The 15,338-nt window shown below is 49.1% G+C and overlaps 1 protein-coding gene across 19 annotated transcripts in view; it reads left to right on the forward strand.

Moving 5' to 3' along the window:
• NUP214 (nucleoporin 214) overlaps positions 1–15,338 on the forward strand; it is a 137,251-nt gene that overhangs the window by 86,804 nt on the left and 35,109 nt on the right. For 11 of the 19 annotated variants that reach the window (XR_012332238.1, XR_012332239.1, XM_019920193.3 and 8 more), the window contains 4 exons: positions 5,560–5,712; positions 9,724–9,895; positions 11,733–11,872; positions 13,124–13,148. The exons of 4 other annotated variants lie outside the window; for them this stretch is intronic. Coding sequence is in view for 13 of the 15 variants with exons in the window: in XM_019920193.3 (XP_019775752.2) it covers positions 5,560–5,712; positions 9,724–9,895; positions 11,733–11,872; positions 13,124–13,148 (490 nt within the window). In the remaining 2 variants the exon portion in view is untranslated. Of the gene's footprint in view, positions 1–5,559; positions 5,713–9,723; positions 9,896–11,732; positions 11,873–13,123; positions 13,149–13,653; positions 14,890–15,338 lie in introns of those variants that run through there. 4 more of the 19 variants (XM_019920196.3, XM_019920201.3, XM_019920199.3 and 1 more) reach the window with 2 other exon arrangements.

The following is a 15,338-nucleotide window of genomic DNA, read 5'->3' on the forward strand; positions in this document are numbered from 1 at the left end:
TCCTCGGGTGTCAGTCTCCCTTTTCCAATCAAGAAACAAGCCCAGAACGGTTAGGTGATTTGTAGTTACAAAGCCAGAAAGTGGCAGACCTAGAACTCAGCGAGATCGTGCATAAGGTGCCGAACACAGCGTCTGGCACAGAACAGGCATTTGATAAAACATGCTAGTGAGAAATGTGGGTTTGTCCCCTGGGCAGATTATTGTCTGCAAGATTGTGTTACTAGCCTATTTTGTTAAAACGTGGGTGTGTCGTATCTTTGTAAAAAATCCTTTCCTCCTGTCAGATTCACCTTTAATGCCGTGGCTCTTACCTGGCAGAAAACGGCCTTCTCTCAGTGCTGGGCTGGAGCTGGCCTGTACCGGCTCAGGAGAGCCAGCTTGCATGTTTCTCCCCAGCTCCCTGTTCAGTGACATCAGGGAGTGTTATGTACACCATAGTAACTGGACAGTGCTACAGATCGGGGACAGACGCCCCCTGCCCAGCCCCGACCTGTTGTTCGTAGGCACACCATTGTTTCTAATTCTCTAATTCTGGTTTAAAATAAACATATATCTGTTCTTGATACCAGACACCTGCAGGTCTTCATCTCCTAAACGTCAGCTGTTGTAAACCAGCAGTTTACTTCACATTTAAGGGAAGTTTAAGTGAATTTGAAAGTATGCAGGAAAGATTTAGCATTATTTTGGTTTTTAAAACTGCGTAATTTGCTAGTGAAACGGACAAGAGCTTCCGTAGCCCTGAGGACCAAGTGCAGGATGAGAGGAAGGAACAGTGGAGAAGGAGCTGGAAGGCCCCTGGGGAGGACACTGGCCTCGCCACAGAACTGAGAACGCTTTCTGCAGGTCACAGGGGCGGCCTCTTTCTCCTCGGGCGACCGTGCGGTGTGTGATCCTCTGAGCAGTACAGTTTCCTGCCCTGTGTGGATGGGCTCCCGGCTCTTTTCCTGCCTGCCAAACACTTCCTTCCCTGCTCTTTCCCTCTCCTTTTTCCCTGTCATCGTGGGGTGTGTCCCCATTGTCATCCAGGTTATCACAGGAGTCTCCAGACTCCCCTCTCTGCCTGCTGTCTCCTACACTGTGGTCTGGAAACCTGTACCAAATTGAATGTCTTAAAACTCTTTTGTTTTGCCACTCTCCCTACTCAGAACCCTTTGGCAATGTCCCACTAACTATAGAACCAAGTCCAGACCAACTCCTTGGGCTATAATGCAGGGCCCTCCATGAGCCCTGACACACTTTTCTGACTTCGAATTCCTTCGCCTGCGCACGCGCTCACACACACACACACCCTCACTTCTCCCTGCTTCAGTGCCAGGGTTCACACTGCTTCCCACACGCCGCTCCTCTGAACCTGCCGTTCCTTTCGGCATGAATGTACGTCTTCCTCTGCAGCGTGGCCGAAAGGTCACGAGGATGCACAGTGATCTCTCCCTCTCTGGAATCCTGCAGCCCTTATGCTCTGTTCTTTCACGAGCCATCAGCAGAAGGGAACTCATCTTTACTGATCACCTGCTGTGCGCCAGTTGTTCAGTGTGTGCGGTCTAATCACCTCTCACAACAGTATTTTCAGATGTGGCCGTCCCCATTTTACCAATAAGGAAGTAGGTTCAGAGTGGGAATGTTGACTTCCAGTGGTAACAGCCATTAAGTGGCATAAGGAGGGTTTCATCCTGGCATGTGTGCAGAGCTCTGATCCACTGTGTTGCCTGCTAAGATCGTCTGGCCTCGCCATGGAATGGAACACCTCCCCATGCGCCTTGTCTGACAGCCCTTGTGATCACTCCGCATGGCATCGAACATGCTCCCCTGCAGATAGATATCTGAGCACAGATTGGGCGGCCAGCAGTTCCCTTGGTGACATTTAGGCCCCAGGCTGCCTGGTCCTGGAGCTGCCCTCTTTAGGCCTGAGGAGTAATTGGAACTATGCATTGATCGAGAAAGACAAGCTAGGAACATTGGTGCTTGGAGCTGGCGTGTTCTATATCCAGAAGCTCACACTAGAAAGGTTTCTTCTCTCTCTCTTCCCCGAGACTCTACCATAGATACAGTTAACCCCTGGGGGTCCTGTGAATTGCTACCTGTAAGGCCCTATTGCCTCCTTGAGTCTTGTCCTAAAGACACTGGTGAGAACAGTTCTCAGCACAATTCTTTCTGCACAGGGGCTTGAAAGACATGTTTGTGTGAGGATGAAGGAGTCATTTGATGAGAATCCTTTGGTCCCACAAGGCTCCTTCTACTACTGTTCTTTAAGAGAATGTCTTGGGAAGGTATCCTGGACGAGGGCTTCCTGAGAACTGCCTTCTCAGTGTGTGTTGAATTCTCGTCTAGTGACTTTAGACCTGCAGAATGACGTGGGACCTGGTCTCTGTGATGTTATTTATATCAAGTATCATTTAATTTAAATTGGGTCAGACCCTGTTGTTGGATTTTGCTAGTGTTTTTGCCAAATAAAAGACCATGGAGGATCCACGTTGCACCAGTGGGGGGAAGCCCAAAGCGGATGCCAGTGTGACCCATTCTTGGAACCCCCAGTGGAGGTCATCCGGTGGCTCTGCAGAGACAGGCTTTCTTACTGGCTAGTTCACAAGTGAAGAAGTCTCTTCCACAGTGAAATGTTGTTCCAACAGCCAAGACACCATATTCTCAAGAGCCAGAGACTGTTATTTTGGAGCCACTAGGAGAAAACTGAGAAGCACATTGTTGGCCATAGAGACAGAGAGAAGCAGACATCCCATCGTTTAATGCTACTTTGTTTCAGAGCAGCTTAAATAAATCCTAAAATGTTTCAACATGCAGAGCTCCTTTGGAGACTACAAATGACAGCTGTTACAACTTGAATGGCTTGATTCTAGTGATCTTTGCAAAATGAAAAGGATTTAACTTTCTGCAGCTGACCTGCTCTGTTTTATTGTATTAAACTTGATTGGGATAGGAAACGTGATTGGCAGGAGAAAAGTTAAACAGAGAGGGAAGTCCTGTTTTCTAGGACTACCTTATGCCTGACTAGGGGCTTTCCATACATTAATTCATTCAGTCTTCCCAGCAGCCTTGCCTGGGCACAGTGGCTGTCCCATTATATGTATGAGGAAACTGGGACTCGGGAAGATTAAGTCCTTGCCCCACAGTTATTAGGTTTTCGAAGCCAGGGCTGACTGCACAGCTCATTTATTCCACTGTCATATCTGTGAACATCTTAAAGACAAAGGAGTCTTAAAGAGATAAAGGGATAAAGAAGCCCGAAGACTTCTAAATGTTCTCTGACTTCTCTAGAATTTGTCTTCCAGCACTGTCCCAGTAAAATCATTTCATCTCTGTATTTCTGATTTCTCCAAGAGGAGATCTAGCCTCTAATCTTGTACTTGAATTTGTTTGCTATTTGGAATTTTTGCCTTGGTAGCGCTAACAAAGTCAGAAAATTGCAGTCCTCTGTTCTTGAAATACCAAATAAAAGGAATGGCTGAGAAGCCTGGTTTTGTACTGCCATTGGAGGAATCTGGTGTAACCTTCAGCCGGCTCACTAGGGGAAGGATCAGACTGCTCAGGAGGGCATTTTGCAGACTCTACCGGAGGGTATATAGTCCCGTGCGACCGTATGTGAAGGTGGTGAAAAGGAATCTGTTATCCACTCCTGCTCTCAGTGCCTGACCTACTCACAGCCAAGCTCCCACACTGTCAGCAATAGCTTTACAGAGCAGGTGAGCCTGCGGTGGTCCGAGGCTCTATGTTATCGGTGCCTACAGACATTTGAGGTGGTCGTGTCCCTGAGGTGAGGCTCCTCACTTCTTGGCCTGCAGGTCAAGAGCACTGCAAGCGGAAGTAGTGACGGAGTTGCATCTCACACTGGGGTGGGATTGGCAGCAGAGCGAGATGAGAGACCCTGGCGCTGACGGGCTAGTGGTAGACCACCTCTGCAGACGGCTCGACTTGCAGAGTTATTCGCCCTCCACTCTTCTCCTTTCCGTCACCTTCTCCGTGAGCGCCTGACAGGCTTGGGGGAAGACTGGCCTGTGCAGGTGTTTGTAGGCCTCGCTTGGTGACATGGAGTCAATGCCCCGTTGCCACCCGGAGCATGTCATTTCAGCCTCCCGTCCATGCCTGTGGCTTTGGGCAGTGATCCCATTTCAGCAGAGCTTCTTGCTGCCTTACTGTGGGTGCAAACTCATTTTAATAAAACACGCAGCCAAACATGGTGGGGAAATGTGAGTTATCCCTCCCCTCTCCCCCCGGAAAAGGGTTAAAGAAAAATTCCTGTTACTTAGTGTGCTGTTCGTACTCTCTCCAAGCACTTCTGTGTATTTGACTTTGGCTGTTTATACGTTGCCTGTCAGATTCACATTTCTTGTAACAAAATACTTCTCACCCATCTTGGTTTTTAGTAGTTCACGTCCTTTTTTTTTTTTTTTAATTAATTAATTTATGTGGCTCCAGCGGGGTTTAGTTGCGGCACGCGGGATCTTCGTTGCAGCATGTGGGGTCTTTTGTTGTGGCACGCGGGCTTCTCTCTAGTTGCAGTGCACGGGTTCAGTAGTTGCAGCACACAGGCTCTCTAGTTGTGGCTCGCAGGCTCTAGAGTGTGCGGGCTTGGTAGTTGGCAGCGCACGGGCTTAGTTGCCCCGCGACGTGTGGGATCTTAGTTCCCCGACCAGGGATCGAACCTGTGTCCCCTGCATTCGAAGGCGGATTCTTAACCACTGGACCACCAGGAAAGTCCCTCATTTCCGTTTTTCCTTTAAGTCTTGGAGCCGATTCAGTGTGTAGCTGCAGGAGCGACCCACTAGATAAGCCTCTGAAAGGTCAAGAGCTTAACTGAACCTCTTAGAAAGAGGAAATCAGACTGGAAGTCTTGCTGGCCCCTTACATTCTTCAGAGCATGCCTAGCTCCTATCAGATCAGAGGTAGGAGCAGCAGGGTTTTTCCTGTTTCGTCTGCCGTTCTCTGCACAGATCAAGCAGTGGCAAGCACGCCCAGCTAGACTGTAGAAGCAGAACGCTGGAAGCCACCGCGCTCGGTTTGGATTCGCTCTTTGTTTTCTCTAGTTTGACAAAATTTGAAGTTGGTCTTCATACGAGGAGATCCATGAAAACCAGCCCTGTTCTTCAGAAGCAAATGGTCTCGTGTGCAGCTGCGGGGTTGGTTCTGTGTTGGACATACCTGTGATACCTGTGGGCACGCAGGTACCTTTCTGCAGAAGAGCCTCTTCACTGGGACCTGTTGCGGCCCCGTTGTTTTGTGCCTGTAGACTCACGCCAGGAAATCCTGAGCCTGAGCACCAGAATGATTGAAAACTTGTCATCAAGATGCATGCAGGGCTTCCCTGGTGGCACAGTGGCTGAGAGTCCGCCTGCCGATGCGGGGGACGCAGGTTCGTGCCCCGGTCCGGGAGGATCCCACATGCCGCGGAGCACACAAGGTCGTCTCAGCGACCTTGGATCCTCGACTTCTCTATCATTCCCTTCTCCGCAGACACCTAGTGAGGTTCCTTCCTTCTCTGTTCTGAGAAGGAGATAAGGACATTTTTCTCCCTCTGATCTCCCTCATACGTGTTCTTCATCTCTTCAGATACCTCTAACCTTTTTGGAAACAGTGGAGCCAAGACGTTTGGTGGCTTTGCCAGCTCATCATTTGGAGACCAGAAACCTGCTGGCACCTTTAGCTCTGGAGGAGGAAGTGTGGCCTCCCAAGGCTTTGGGTTTTCCACTCCAAGTAAAACAGGTACTCCTATGCCTGTCAGCTGTGGTTATTGTTAGACGCGTATTTAACATTGCATAGACCTCTGGAAGGAGAGCTCTCTGGGGTGTTCTCAGGGGAGAGTATGGAGTATGGATGAAGGGACCTTTTCCCCAAAATTCATTTTCTAATTATCGAGCATCTACTGCGTTTCTGACGCTGTTCTAGGTCTCCTGAGACATGTTAAAAAGCACAGAATGCACAGCATGCAGCCCTGAAGAGAACTTCATGTTTTCTTAGGGAAGAAAGCATTGTAAATATTCAGTTGCATTTAACAACCAAAGTGAGGGAACATATAAGACCGTGATAACTGAAATAGAAACAAGAAAGCATCCTAAGTCAGATTTGCTTGGATGCCCATTACCTGTGATGGGCAAGACAGATTATTTATTTAATTTCTTATGTCTATATCATTTGTCCTCCTTCCCAAATCACTTTTTTTTGTACTTGTGAGTGTAACATACATAAATGTATTGATACTCCTGTACATATACAGTATCCACATATCATAACTCTGCAGCTCAGTTAATTTTTGCAGTTGGAATATACCCATGTAGTCAGGATAAAGAACGTTACAGTACTACTTTTTATCCCAGCATTACTTTTAAAGTATACATTTATAAACTGTGTGGCTTCTTACAGCCATGTATTATTATACTTATAATTAAAAATTTTAAAGAACAATATATGTTTACCTGCAAAACCATACTTCATCTCTGTCAGCTGCCCCTCTATCCTATTTCTGTCTCTGAGATCTACAGAGGGATCTGTGCATACCTGCCCTTGTTGTGTGGAAGATTGTGTGAAAAGACTTTTTTAAGGCAGGGGGTCAAGGGGGAGGATATTTGCTGAGCAAGCAGTTCTTCAAAATAAAGCAAATGCCCCGCAGGTGAGCGGGCAGGATACTTCTCCCTTGTGTGTATCTGAATTTATGGGGGGGGGGGGGTTGCAGAGGAAGGACCCTACCCGAGGAGCAGATGCCTGGGTGGCTCTGACTGAGGAGCAGAACTGCCCCAAATTAGTACCTGGAATCCCACCTTTTAGAACCGAAATTGCTGAGGTTTCTGCATGCACTGTGCACCTTTACTCAGACCCGTGCCTGGGCTGGGTTAGTCTATGAGTGCTAGTTTTTTTAAACTCCTTCCTAGAATCTAAAATGGACTAGAAATGAGCATCACAGCTTTATTCTGCCGCCACCCTTCCCTGCAGTGAATGATTTAAAAATGAAAGTGCTACAAAGGTTTTGGTCCTGCTTGACAAGGCAAATATTATTTGACTAAGAAATTTGAGGTTATTAATCATCAAGACTTTTAAATTTACTTTTTCAGGAACCTGATCATGTTTTCTTCGATTCTTGGGTTTATCTTCTATGTTGTTCCTTATCCTGGGATCATGTCCCAGTTGATCTGAGAATTTGCCCCTTTTATTTTTGCAATCTGAGAGAAAATGTGTCCTCCCATGTTTCAGAATATTTTTCCTATTTGATTACTTGCCCCATGAAACCACCTAGATTGAGGTCTCGAGGGATTTTTAGATTGATGGTTTGGATGGGTCTCTGAAATCCCAAAAGTACCCATCCTCCCTTGAGTACAGTTGCAGTAGAAAATAATACCACTGGAGATCATTTGAGGAGAGAACAGGAAGTGGGACAGACTGAAAATGACCTTCCTGCCACCCGCAGTCCACTGGGGTCACCCCACTGCTCTGTCAGTGGAGTTGCTGGATTTGGTGGTAGTGGCAGGGGGCAGCGTGGCATGTAGTGGTGAGGGGATGGGTAGTCTTGTGAGTCACTCAGCCCTGTTCCGATCCCAGCTCTACTGCTCACCAGCTGGCTCAGCGTAGATGAGGGACATGTTCTCTGAGCCTCGGGGTCCTCACCTGTGAAGTAGGGAGTCCCTGGTTTGTTGGGAGGATTGAAACAAACTGGTGTACAGCACCTGGCACGTGGAGGGCCCTCAGTAAATCAGAAATCTTATTATCATTGAGTGCTACTAAATTTCTGTCTCTTCTGAAGGAGAAAAAATATAAGCATCTAATAAAATTGGAACCCCCCTAGCATCAGGAGTGAGTTGCCTGTCTCCAGAAATAAAGCCCAAGTGACCATTCTCTTATGTTTCACGTAGCTGTGACATGGATTCGTTGTTTTGGGGGCATTGTGTGTGTGTGTGTGTGTGTGTGTGTGTGTGCGCGCGCGCACGCGTGCGTGTGCATGTGTGCGCTTAATCTCCTCCCCTTCCTGTCCAGTATACTTTCTGTATCATTGTGACTTCTCATTTTTCACTCACCTTCCACCAAGAACTCTGAACACTATTGAGTACAAGGCACTAGATAAAGGCCTGTGTGTCCAGGAAGAAGTGTAACCAGATCTGTGATCAGTCTTAAATAATTCAACTGCAAGGGTTTTTTAGCACTTTTTTTTTTTTCCAGTCTGTTATATTTGTAACCCAACAGTCTCCATTATCATGGCTTGGAATTTCACTCAAGGTTTTAAAATACAGAATGTAAACCCAAACGTGAGCCCGCACAGAAAGCACCTTCTCAGTTGTGCTTCTGCTGTTCATGGTAAATAAGCAAACGATTGAACCACAAAGTAGCAGCTAACTAAGGCGTTCAGCTGACAGCTTTTCGTGTCCAGCGGTTGATCTTCCCTGTTGCAGGTGGCCGAAGCTTGTGCTGTGATTACGCTCATAGTATGAAGGCCCGAGTGATCCCTCTGTCAACGGGATTCACTTTCTGAAGGGACGAGAATGAGGTCCCCGTCTCCCTGGGCAAATCGCCTCCTGGCTCTGCCTGGGCCACCACTCCTCCCTTCAGCATGTAGCTCCTGGGCCGATGGTCACTGTAAGAAATGCTGCCCTTTAGAGCACACGTCCTGTACCGTTTTGCTCTGTTCTGCTCAATAGATACTCAGCAAGTGTCTCTGCTAATAGCCTAGAGTGATGTATGCAGTATCTTGGGGTTTGGGAACCCTCCCCAGGAGCAGAAGGAACAGTTAGGGAAGGACCTTCTGTCTTCCCGCCTGATGGGCATCCGGCAATCAGGGGAGGTGGCCTGGGCACGCCTGGCCCTTCCTGTGCGGTCACCTGCATGCGTGCCACCCCTGCAGGCCTGTGTCCACGTGAGTGAGAGCGCTGGGAGCCTGCCCAGGGGGTCGTGGACTCAGGGCTCTCCTCCCGGCTGATTGATTGCCTTATCGCATTTATGCAGCAGCCTTCCTCCAGACAAGAAACGGCGTGCTTTTTTATTGAGGAGTAGTTCCTGACTGCAGAGAGAGCATTTTTTAAAAATTCTTCTGTGCAGGGAGAGAAAGACTTCTGTGAGAGATGTGAGAGCTCTCAGGCTCTAAATAAGTAAAAAGCACCTGGCCGAGCGTCAGCCTCTCCATCTCCTCTGTAACCCGGCTCGCAGATTCTCCCTGAGAGGGGATTTGAGCCTCTAATTTTATAATTTGTGTTTCCATGAAGCGAGATGCCTTGCCTATGTGATGATAAGTAATAAACTCTGGCCACTTTGACAGCTGGGTAGGGATCGGCGCTTTTGAGCGTGACTTTTCAGTGAGGAGTCTCAAAACATGGCAGAGGGTCTGGGCGGGGGTCTGCCGTGCGTGGGGTTGGTTCTTGGTGGCAGTCGGATCTCACGAGACTTGGAGCTGATGAGTCCAGCTTGCCTCTGGGAGGGCCAGGGAGCTCGCAGACAAACATGGAGTCTGCTGGATTCTTAGAACTCCAAGGAGCTCTCCTACATGGACCCCAGACCCCTCTGCTAGAAATGGAGGGGGTGGCGGGTTGGGTTGGGTTTGGGTTTGGGTTTGGGTTTGTTATTTTGCTGGTAGAAAGGGTGTTGCCCTTTGCTGTAGTGTTTTGAATCTGAGTTTCTAACGTACTTTCCCCTTTCTCCTCCCTCTTTTGATTTGGTTTCTCACTGCTCATTGTCTTCTCTTCCTGTCTCCTTCTTTCTTTCTCCCTGTTTCTGTTTGTTTGCCTCTGTTTTGCTCAGGTGGCTTCGGTGCTGCTCCAGTGTTTGGCAGCCCTCCTACTTTTGGGGGATCCCCTGGGTTTGGAGGGGTGCCAGCATTCGGTTCAGCCCCAGCCTTTACAAGCCCTCTGGGCTCGACGGGAGGCAAAGTGTTCGGAGAGGGTACCGCGGCCGCCAGCGCGGGAGGATTCGGGTAAGCCCCCCATAGAGGCCTGGGCAAACCCACAGGCTCAGGTCAGCAGAAGCACTGGGGCCCAGTACTGCTGCTTTGAAAAGAAAGTTCTTCTGTTTCCCCTACTCTCAACTGAGCTGAAAGCCCCTCCCTTGAAATCAGCAAACCAGTCGCTCCAGGATTCCTGTTGTCTCCAGGGGAAGGTTCGTGTCTTCCAAGGCAGACTCTGTCCAGTACGCGGTGGACGTCCGCCGTGTTGCTGTCCCCTGATACGTGGCGTCGTGGCTGGCAGATCCCTGTTCTCCTGGTGGAGCTACAGGGTTGGTTAGAGGAAGAGAAACAGTCTCACCGTGGCTGCTGTACAGCCAGGATTGCCCCTTGTGTGGTGACTTCTGTTAGGAGACTCTGAATGAACAGTTTCTAATCACATTCTTTCCTCTTGGGATTGTTGTGCAGAAGGCCCATTGTCCTTGAGCAAACAACTCCTTGTGTCCCCTGCTCCGCCCCAGACCCCCAGAGTGGGTCTTCGGTGCACAGTCCCCTGGGCCAGCTTCCTTAGGCACTGCCTGGGCCCCGTGCGTGTTTCAGAGTCTCCACGACTGCTCAGCCTTCAAGGCAGCTCTCACTCCCTTGTGCATATCCTCACTTGAAAATGCCATATTAGAGATTTGCTTTTAAGGGCCCCAGAAATTCGGTCTGGTTACCAAAACCCCATGGAAAAAATAGCCTTCACCACACCACAAATTCCCAGTAAAATATATGTGGTGATGACTACAAAGTGTCTCCTTCAAAGGAGGTGTGGAGTCGGAGATTAACGTCTTACAGGCCTCTCGCTGTCCCTGTCCTCAGCACTGGCTCAGGATGTGTAAAGCTAGAGGGTTGGGGAGTGGAGCCAGGGGCTTGTTTGGGAGAGCTGTCAGGGTACATGGGATGAGGGTTGGCCAGGTGAAAGCATCTTTATCTTGAAAATAAACTCAAGTGGACTCCTTATTCATACCCTTTCCTCTCCATGAAAGATGCTGCTGCAGCAGTGCTGGCGAATTTCAAGGAAAGTGAGCAAGTTGATGTATTGCTTCTTAGATTTCATGCAGAGACCAATGGGTCTTTTAAGTTTCTCCCAGGAAGTCAGGAAACCCCAAGACTTAAAAGTTAAGAAAAGCTTTTAAAGGAGAGTTGGGATCGACTTAAGCCAGTATCCTGGCAGGTTCTGACTGTTCTCGCCAGTGACCGCCCGGCACATAATGCTGCAAAGTTGGTGGAAGGTTCGTGGTTGACTAGGAATCTTGAGGTTTTTATTTATTTATTTGAAACCAGCTATTTTCTTCACTAGTAAAAAAAAAAAAAAAAAAAAGGATCAGATTCTGCCTTGGCTGGGGGCTCTCCCACATAAATCCTGACTGGCTGGTTCCATTTTTTCCAGCAGAGCTGAGTACCAGCTTTGGTTTGAAATCTCCGAAAGAGCCTGTCACCTTTTTTCAGGTCCCTGGCCAGGAAACTGTATCTGACCCCGACTGACATCTGAGGAGTTCCCACAGGCGTACACGAGAGACCCGAGGCAGGAGAGGGATTAGAGTAGGACCAGTGACGTGGAATTTCCAGACAGTGGAGGAGAACTCAAACACTGGGCAAGGGGGGTTTCATATGGCGTCCCTTTATTTTTCTTCCCGAAGCTGAGGTGAAGGTTGGCTCTGGGCTCTAGCCTGTTTGTTCTGAGAGGCGGCCACTTTAAACCAAGCAAGTCACCTCGAATCACGCGAGTCTCACTTCCTGAGACTCGGGAGGGGGGATGAGGCCGTCGGGCGGCAGAGTGACCGCGTGGCCACGCTTAACCGCAGCCTCATTTCTCGCCGGAACCCAGGTTTGGGAGCAGCAGCAACACCACGTCCTTCGGCACCCTCGCCAGTCAGAACGCCCCGACGTTCGGATCGCTGTCCCAACAGTCTTCTGCGTTCGGGGCCCAGAGCGCGGGATTCTCCGCCTTCGGGTCAGGCAGCGGAGGTAGGCAGCCAGACCTCTTCCCTCACCGTGGTCCCTCCTTTCGTCTCCTCAGTAAATGCCTGGACACCCCCGGCCCCAAAAAACAAGAATGAGTGGTTTTACCTGGTTGTTCAGTGTAGTATTTTAAAAGCCAAAAGTGCTTGAAAGACAAAATGTTCTTTTTAGGTTTTAATTAGATTTGTAACGCTGTGCTGTTTCTTACCAAGTAAAGAAATGGCTGACCTGATTTTTCTCTCAAGATTTGAGGACCCCCCAAAATAACCTTGATTTAAAAATCAGGTTCCACTAAACCTTGATTTAAAAATCAGACTCAAAATATAAGATATAGAAAAAAATAAAAATAAGACGTAGAGACTTTACAAAATGTCTTTCATTTGTTTGACGCTCCGCTTCTCCACATAGTACAGTGTGTGCATTCTACTTTTATCCTTGCACCACACTTATTAGACACAGAAGTTAAGCATCGTTATTATTTTACAAATGACACAAAAACTCCAAGGAACCAGTTTGCCCAAAGGGCCAGACAGTGAGCAGCAGAGCCAGGCCTAGAACCCGCGTGTCTTGCTGCTCTGGCCTCAAGAAGAAGAGGAAGCAAGTGGATGGGAGAAGTAGAAAAAACATATTTTCCCGACGCAGTGGATCTGCGTGGCACGGTGCAGCAGTAAGAGGGTGCCTACCCAAGACCCTCTGCCAGTGCCCGCCAGGGAGGGGGGAAGAACCCTGAAATAAAAGACCACAGCACTTCCTGCCCGCCCGGACCTGCAGGCAGTGCAGGAGGAGGGAGACAAAGGGAGGGAAAGAATGCAGCCTAGAGACCACCTTTGTCTTCCAAGTGTGTGGTGGTGTTTTTTGGGGGTTTTTTGTTTGTTTTTTTCTTTTGGCTGCGTTGGGTCTTTGGGTCTTTGTTGCTGTGCGGGCTTTCTCTAGTTGCGACGAGCAGGGGCTACTCTTTGTTGCGGTGCACGGGCTTCTCATTGCGGTGGCTTCTCTTGTTGCAGAGCACAGGCTCTAGGTGTGTGGGCTTCAGTAGTTGCAGCATGCGGGCTCAGTAGTTGTGGCTCATGGCTCTAGAGCGCAGGCTCAGTAGTTGTGGCGCACGGGCTTAGTTGCTCCGCGGCATGTGGGATCTCCCCGGACCAGGGCTCGAACCCGTGTCTCCTGCATTGTCAGGCAGATTCTTAGCCACTGCGCCACGGGAAGTCCCGTGTGTGTGTGTGTGTGTTTTAACTGCACCCTTTTCCTCTTTTTCAGGATTTAGCTTTGGATCATCTAGCTCGTAAGTATCTATCTTCAGTTATTTTGAGTCATTAATGAAGGATGAAAGAGTGTGTGGTATGTGAAAATACTAGTTTCTGCTCTGTTTGTACGTTTTGTGCCCATTTTTCCTGGTTTAAAAGCTTGTCCTGGCAGCATGGTGGTCTGGCAGCAGGCTTTGGGTTCTGTGGACTTGCTGATCTCGGGCATGTGGCAGGAGGTGCCCGGCTTGGCCTCTCCTCAAGGGCTGAGCCTGAGAGAGGAGATTGTGCCTCCTGATGAGCAAAGTCTGGAAGGCAGGACTCGAGAGATGCTTTTGCTTATTTTGTGTTGGTGTCTCAGGAGCTTCCTGGGCTCCAAGCCGATTACCAAGTCTTATTTTTTTGATCCTCGCTCTATGCTTCTGTGTAGAACTGCATGACATTAAAAATTCAGGGTCCGGAACTTTGAACACAGGGAGTGGCACAAGCCCTGAAGCCCTTCCTCAGAGCAGGAGCTGATCTGCCTCTCCCGGCGCTTCCTTGCAGGTCTGTCCAGGGCTTTGGTGGCTGGAGAAGCTGAGTGGGTGTCGGTGTTCCTTTCCGTTCCTGTGACCAACTGCGTTCTCAGCTCCCCTTCACTGAGAAACCCTGGAGCAGTCCTTTGAACTGGACGTTCTCGTTGAAATATACACCCCGAAAGAAACAGCAGAAACCAAACTCCAGAGATGCCTGATTGCTTGTTTTGTTTTATATTTTGTGTTGGTTGTTCCCCCCCACACACGCTATTAAACTGTTCGGCCTGTTTCCATACAGAATGTATGTGGGCTTTTTCAGGTCACAGCCAAGGAGAGAGGTTTCCTCATTCCTCTGGGTCTGAGAAACCTGCACAGCCTGCCATCAGCCAGCAGCATGTGTCTTCAAAGACGGCTGCCAAAAGGATCCAGCATAGGTTACGGATAGGCAGGCGCTTCTCCCAGACAGTCTCCCCTGGTCTCCTCGGACTGGGGCCCTCCCCAGTGGGAAGAGGTTGAGTGCTGGCCAGCGCCTTTTTGAGGCCGTAACTCGGTGTCTTTTCTTCACGTCCTTTTTGCTATTGAGTATGAGGCCCCTCAAGGTGTCAACTTCGTGATTGAGTAGAGGGAAGGAAACTCACTTATGCAGGCATTAGCTGAGTTTCGGAAGAGGTATTAACACCTCAGCGTACAGGTAGCTGTGAGGCAGGCGTGGAAAACCTGCCAGGGGGTGCTGGTGACAGGTGTGCTGCCCTTGGAACACCTCTGCTCATCCTCTCAGTTTGGCTCTTGGGCTCTGTGTGTCCCACGGCTAATTTCTTACACTCTGGCGGCGAGGTGGACAGTTGATTGAGAAACAGCTTTTATCTCCAGTAGGTGACGGTGACATTGGTGACCACTCCTTGCTCCTATCTATGAACCGCAGTGCACATAACCCTTGGGTAGACCCGGGAGTGAGAAGATGTTGCTACTGCCCGATGCCACCAGGCAAGTGTTGGCTAGGGTGGCCTAGAGGTCGTGACTTTGGTCTCATTAAAGTGCTTGTAATGCAGTGTTCTTAGGCCTGTGATGTCCTAGCCAGTTGCTGGCAAACAAGGACTGCCTTGCACCAAAGCGTAGGCATAAGAATTTGTTATCTTTCAGGCTCAGGATAGGACAGCGCTTTGGCTTGGGTCATCAGCAGGGGAGGGTTGGAAAGGGACAGTTATTTAGATTTTTATATATTGGAAAGTTGTATTTTGAAAGGTGTTAATAAAAGTTTTCCATGTGATTGAATTTGTCGCATTACAGCCAGTATGACCTGGCTGGTTCTATTGGCTTGTTGGGAGGGTAGACCCCGGGGAGGTACCCTGGGCCACAGCCTGCCCTGCCGGTCCTGGCTCTGCTAGGGGCTCTGTGTAAAGTACAAACTCAGAAGCCCCAGTCTGGCAGGTTCTGATTCAGTAGGACTGAAATTGGTACTGGACGCCCTCCGGCTGAAGGCAGTAGTTTCTTACACTCATCAGAAGAGGAGTCTCCTAAGTGCGGCACGTTGGGTTTCAGGAATCCCAGACCGGAATTGGGCCCCTGGGTGACTTATCCTGTTTTCTGTGCAGTTTATGAGAGGAGAGTGAGAGTCTGTTCGTATGTTCCATTAATCAGGGCGTCTGCCTCCTTCAAAGAGCTTGGACTTCAGTCATTTAACGGGTACCCTTTTTGGTTTTTGTGGAACTGAAGAGC

Source organism: Tursiops truncatus, chromosome 6 (genome assembly GCF_011762595.2).
Source record: "Tursiops truncatus isolate mTurTru1 chromosome 6, mTurTru1.mat.Y, whole genome shotgun sequence".
In the NCBI taxonomy this organism is placed as follows: domain Eukaryota; kingdom Metazoa; phylum Chordata; class Mammalia; order Artiodactyla; family Delphinidae; genus Tursiops; species Tursiops truncatus.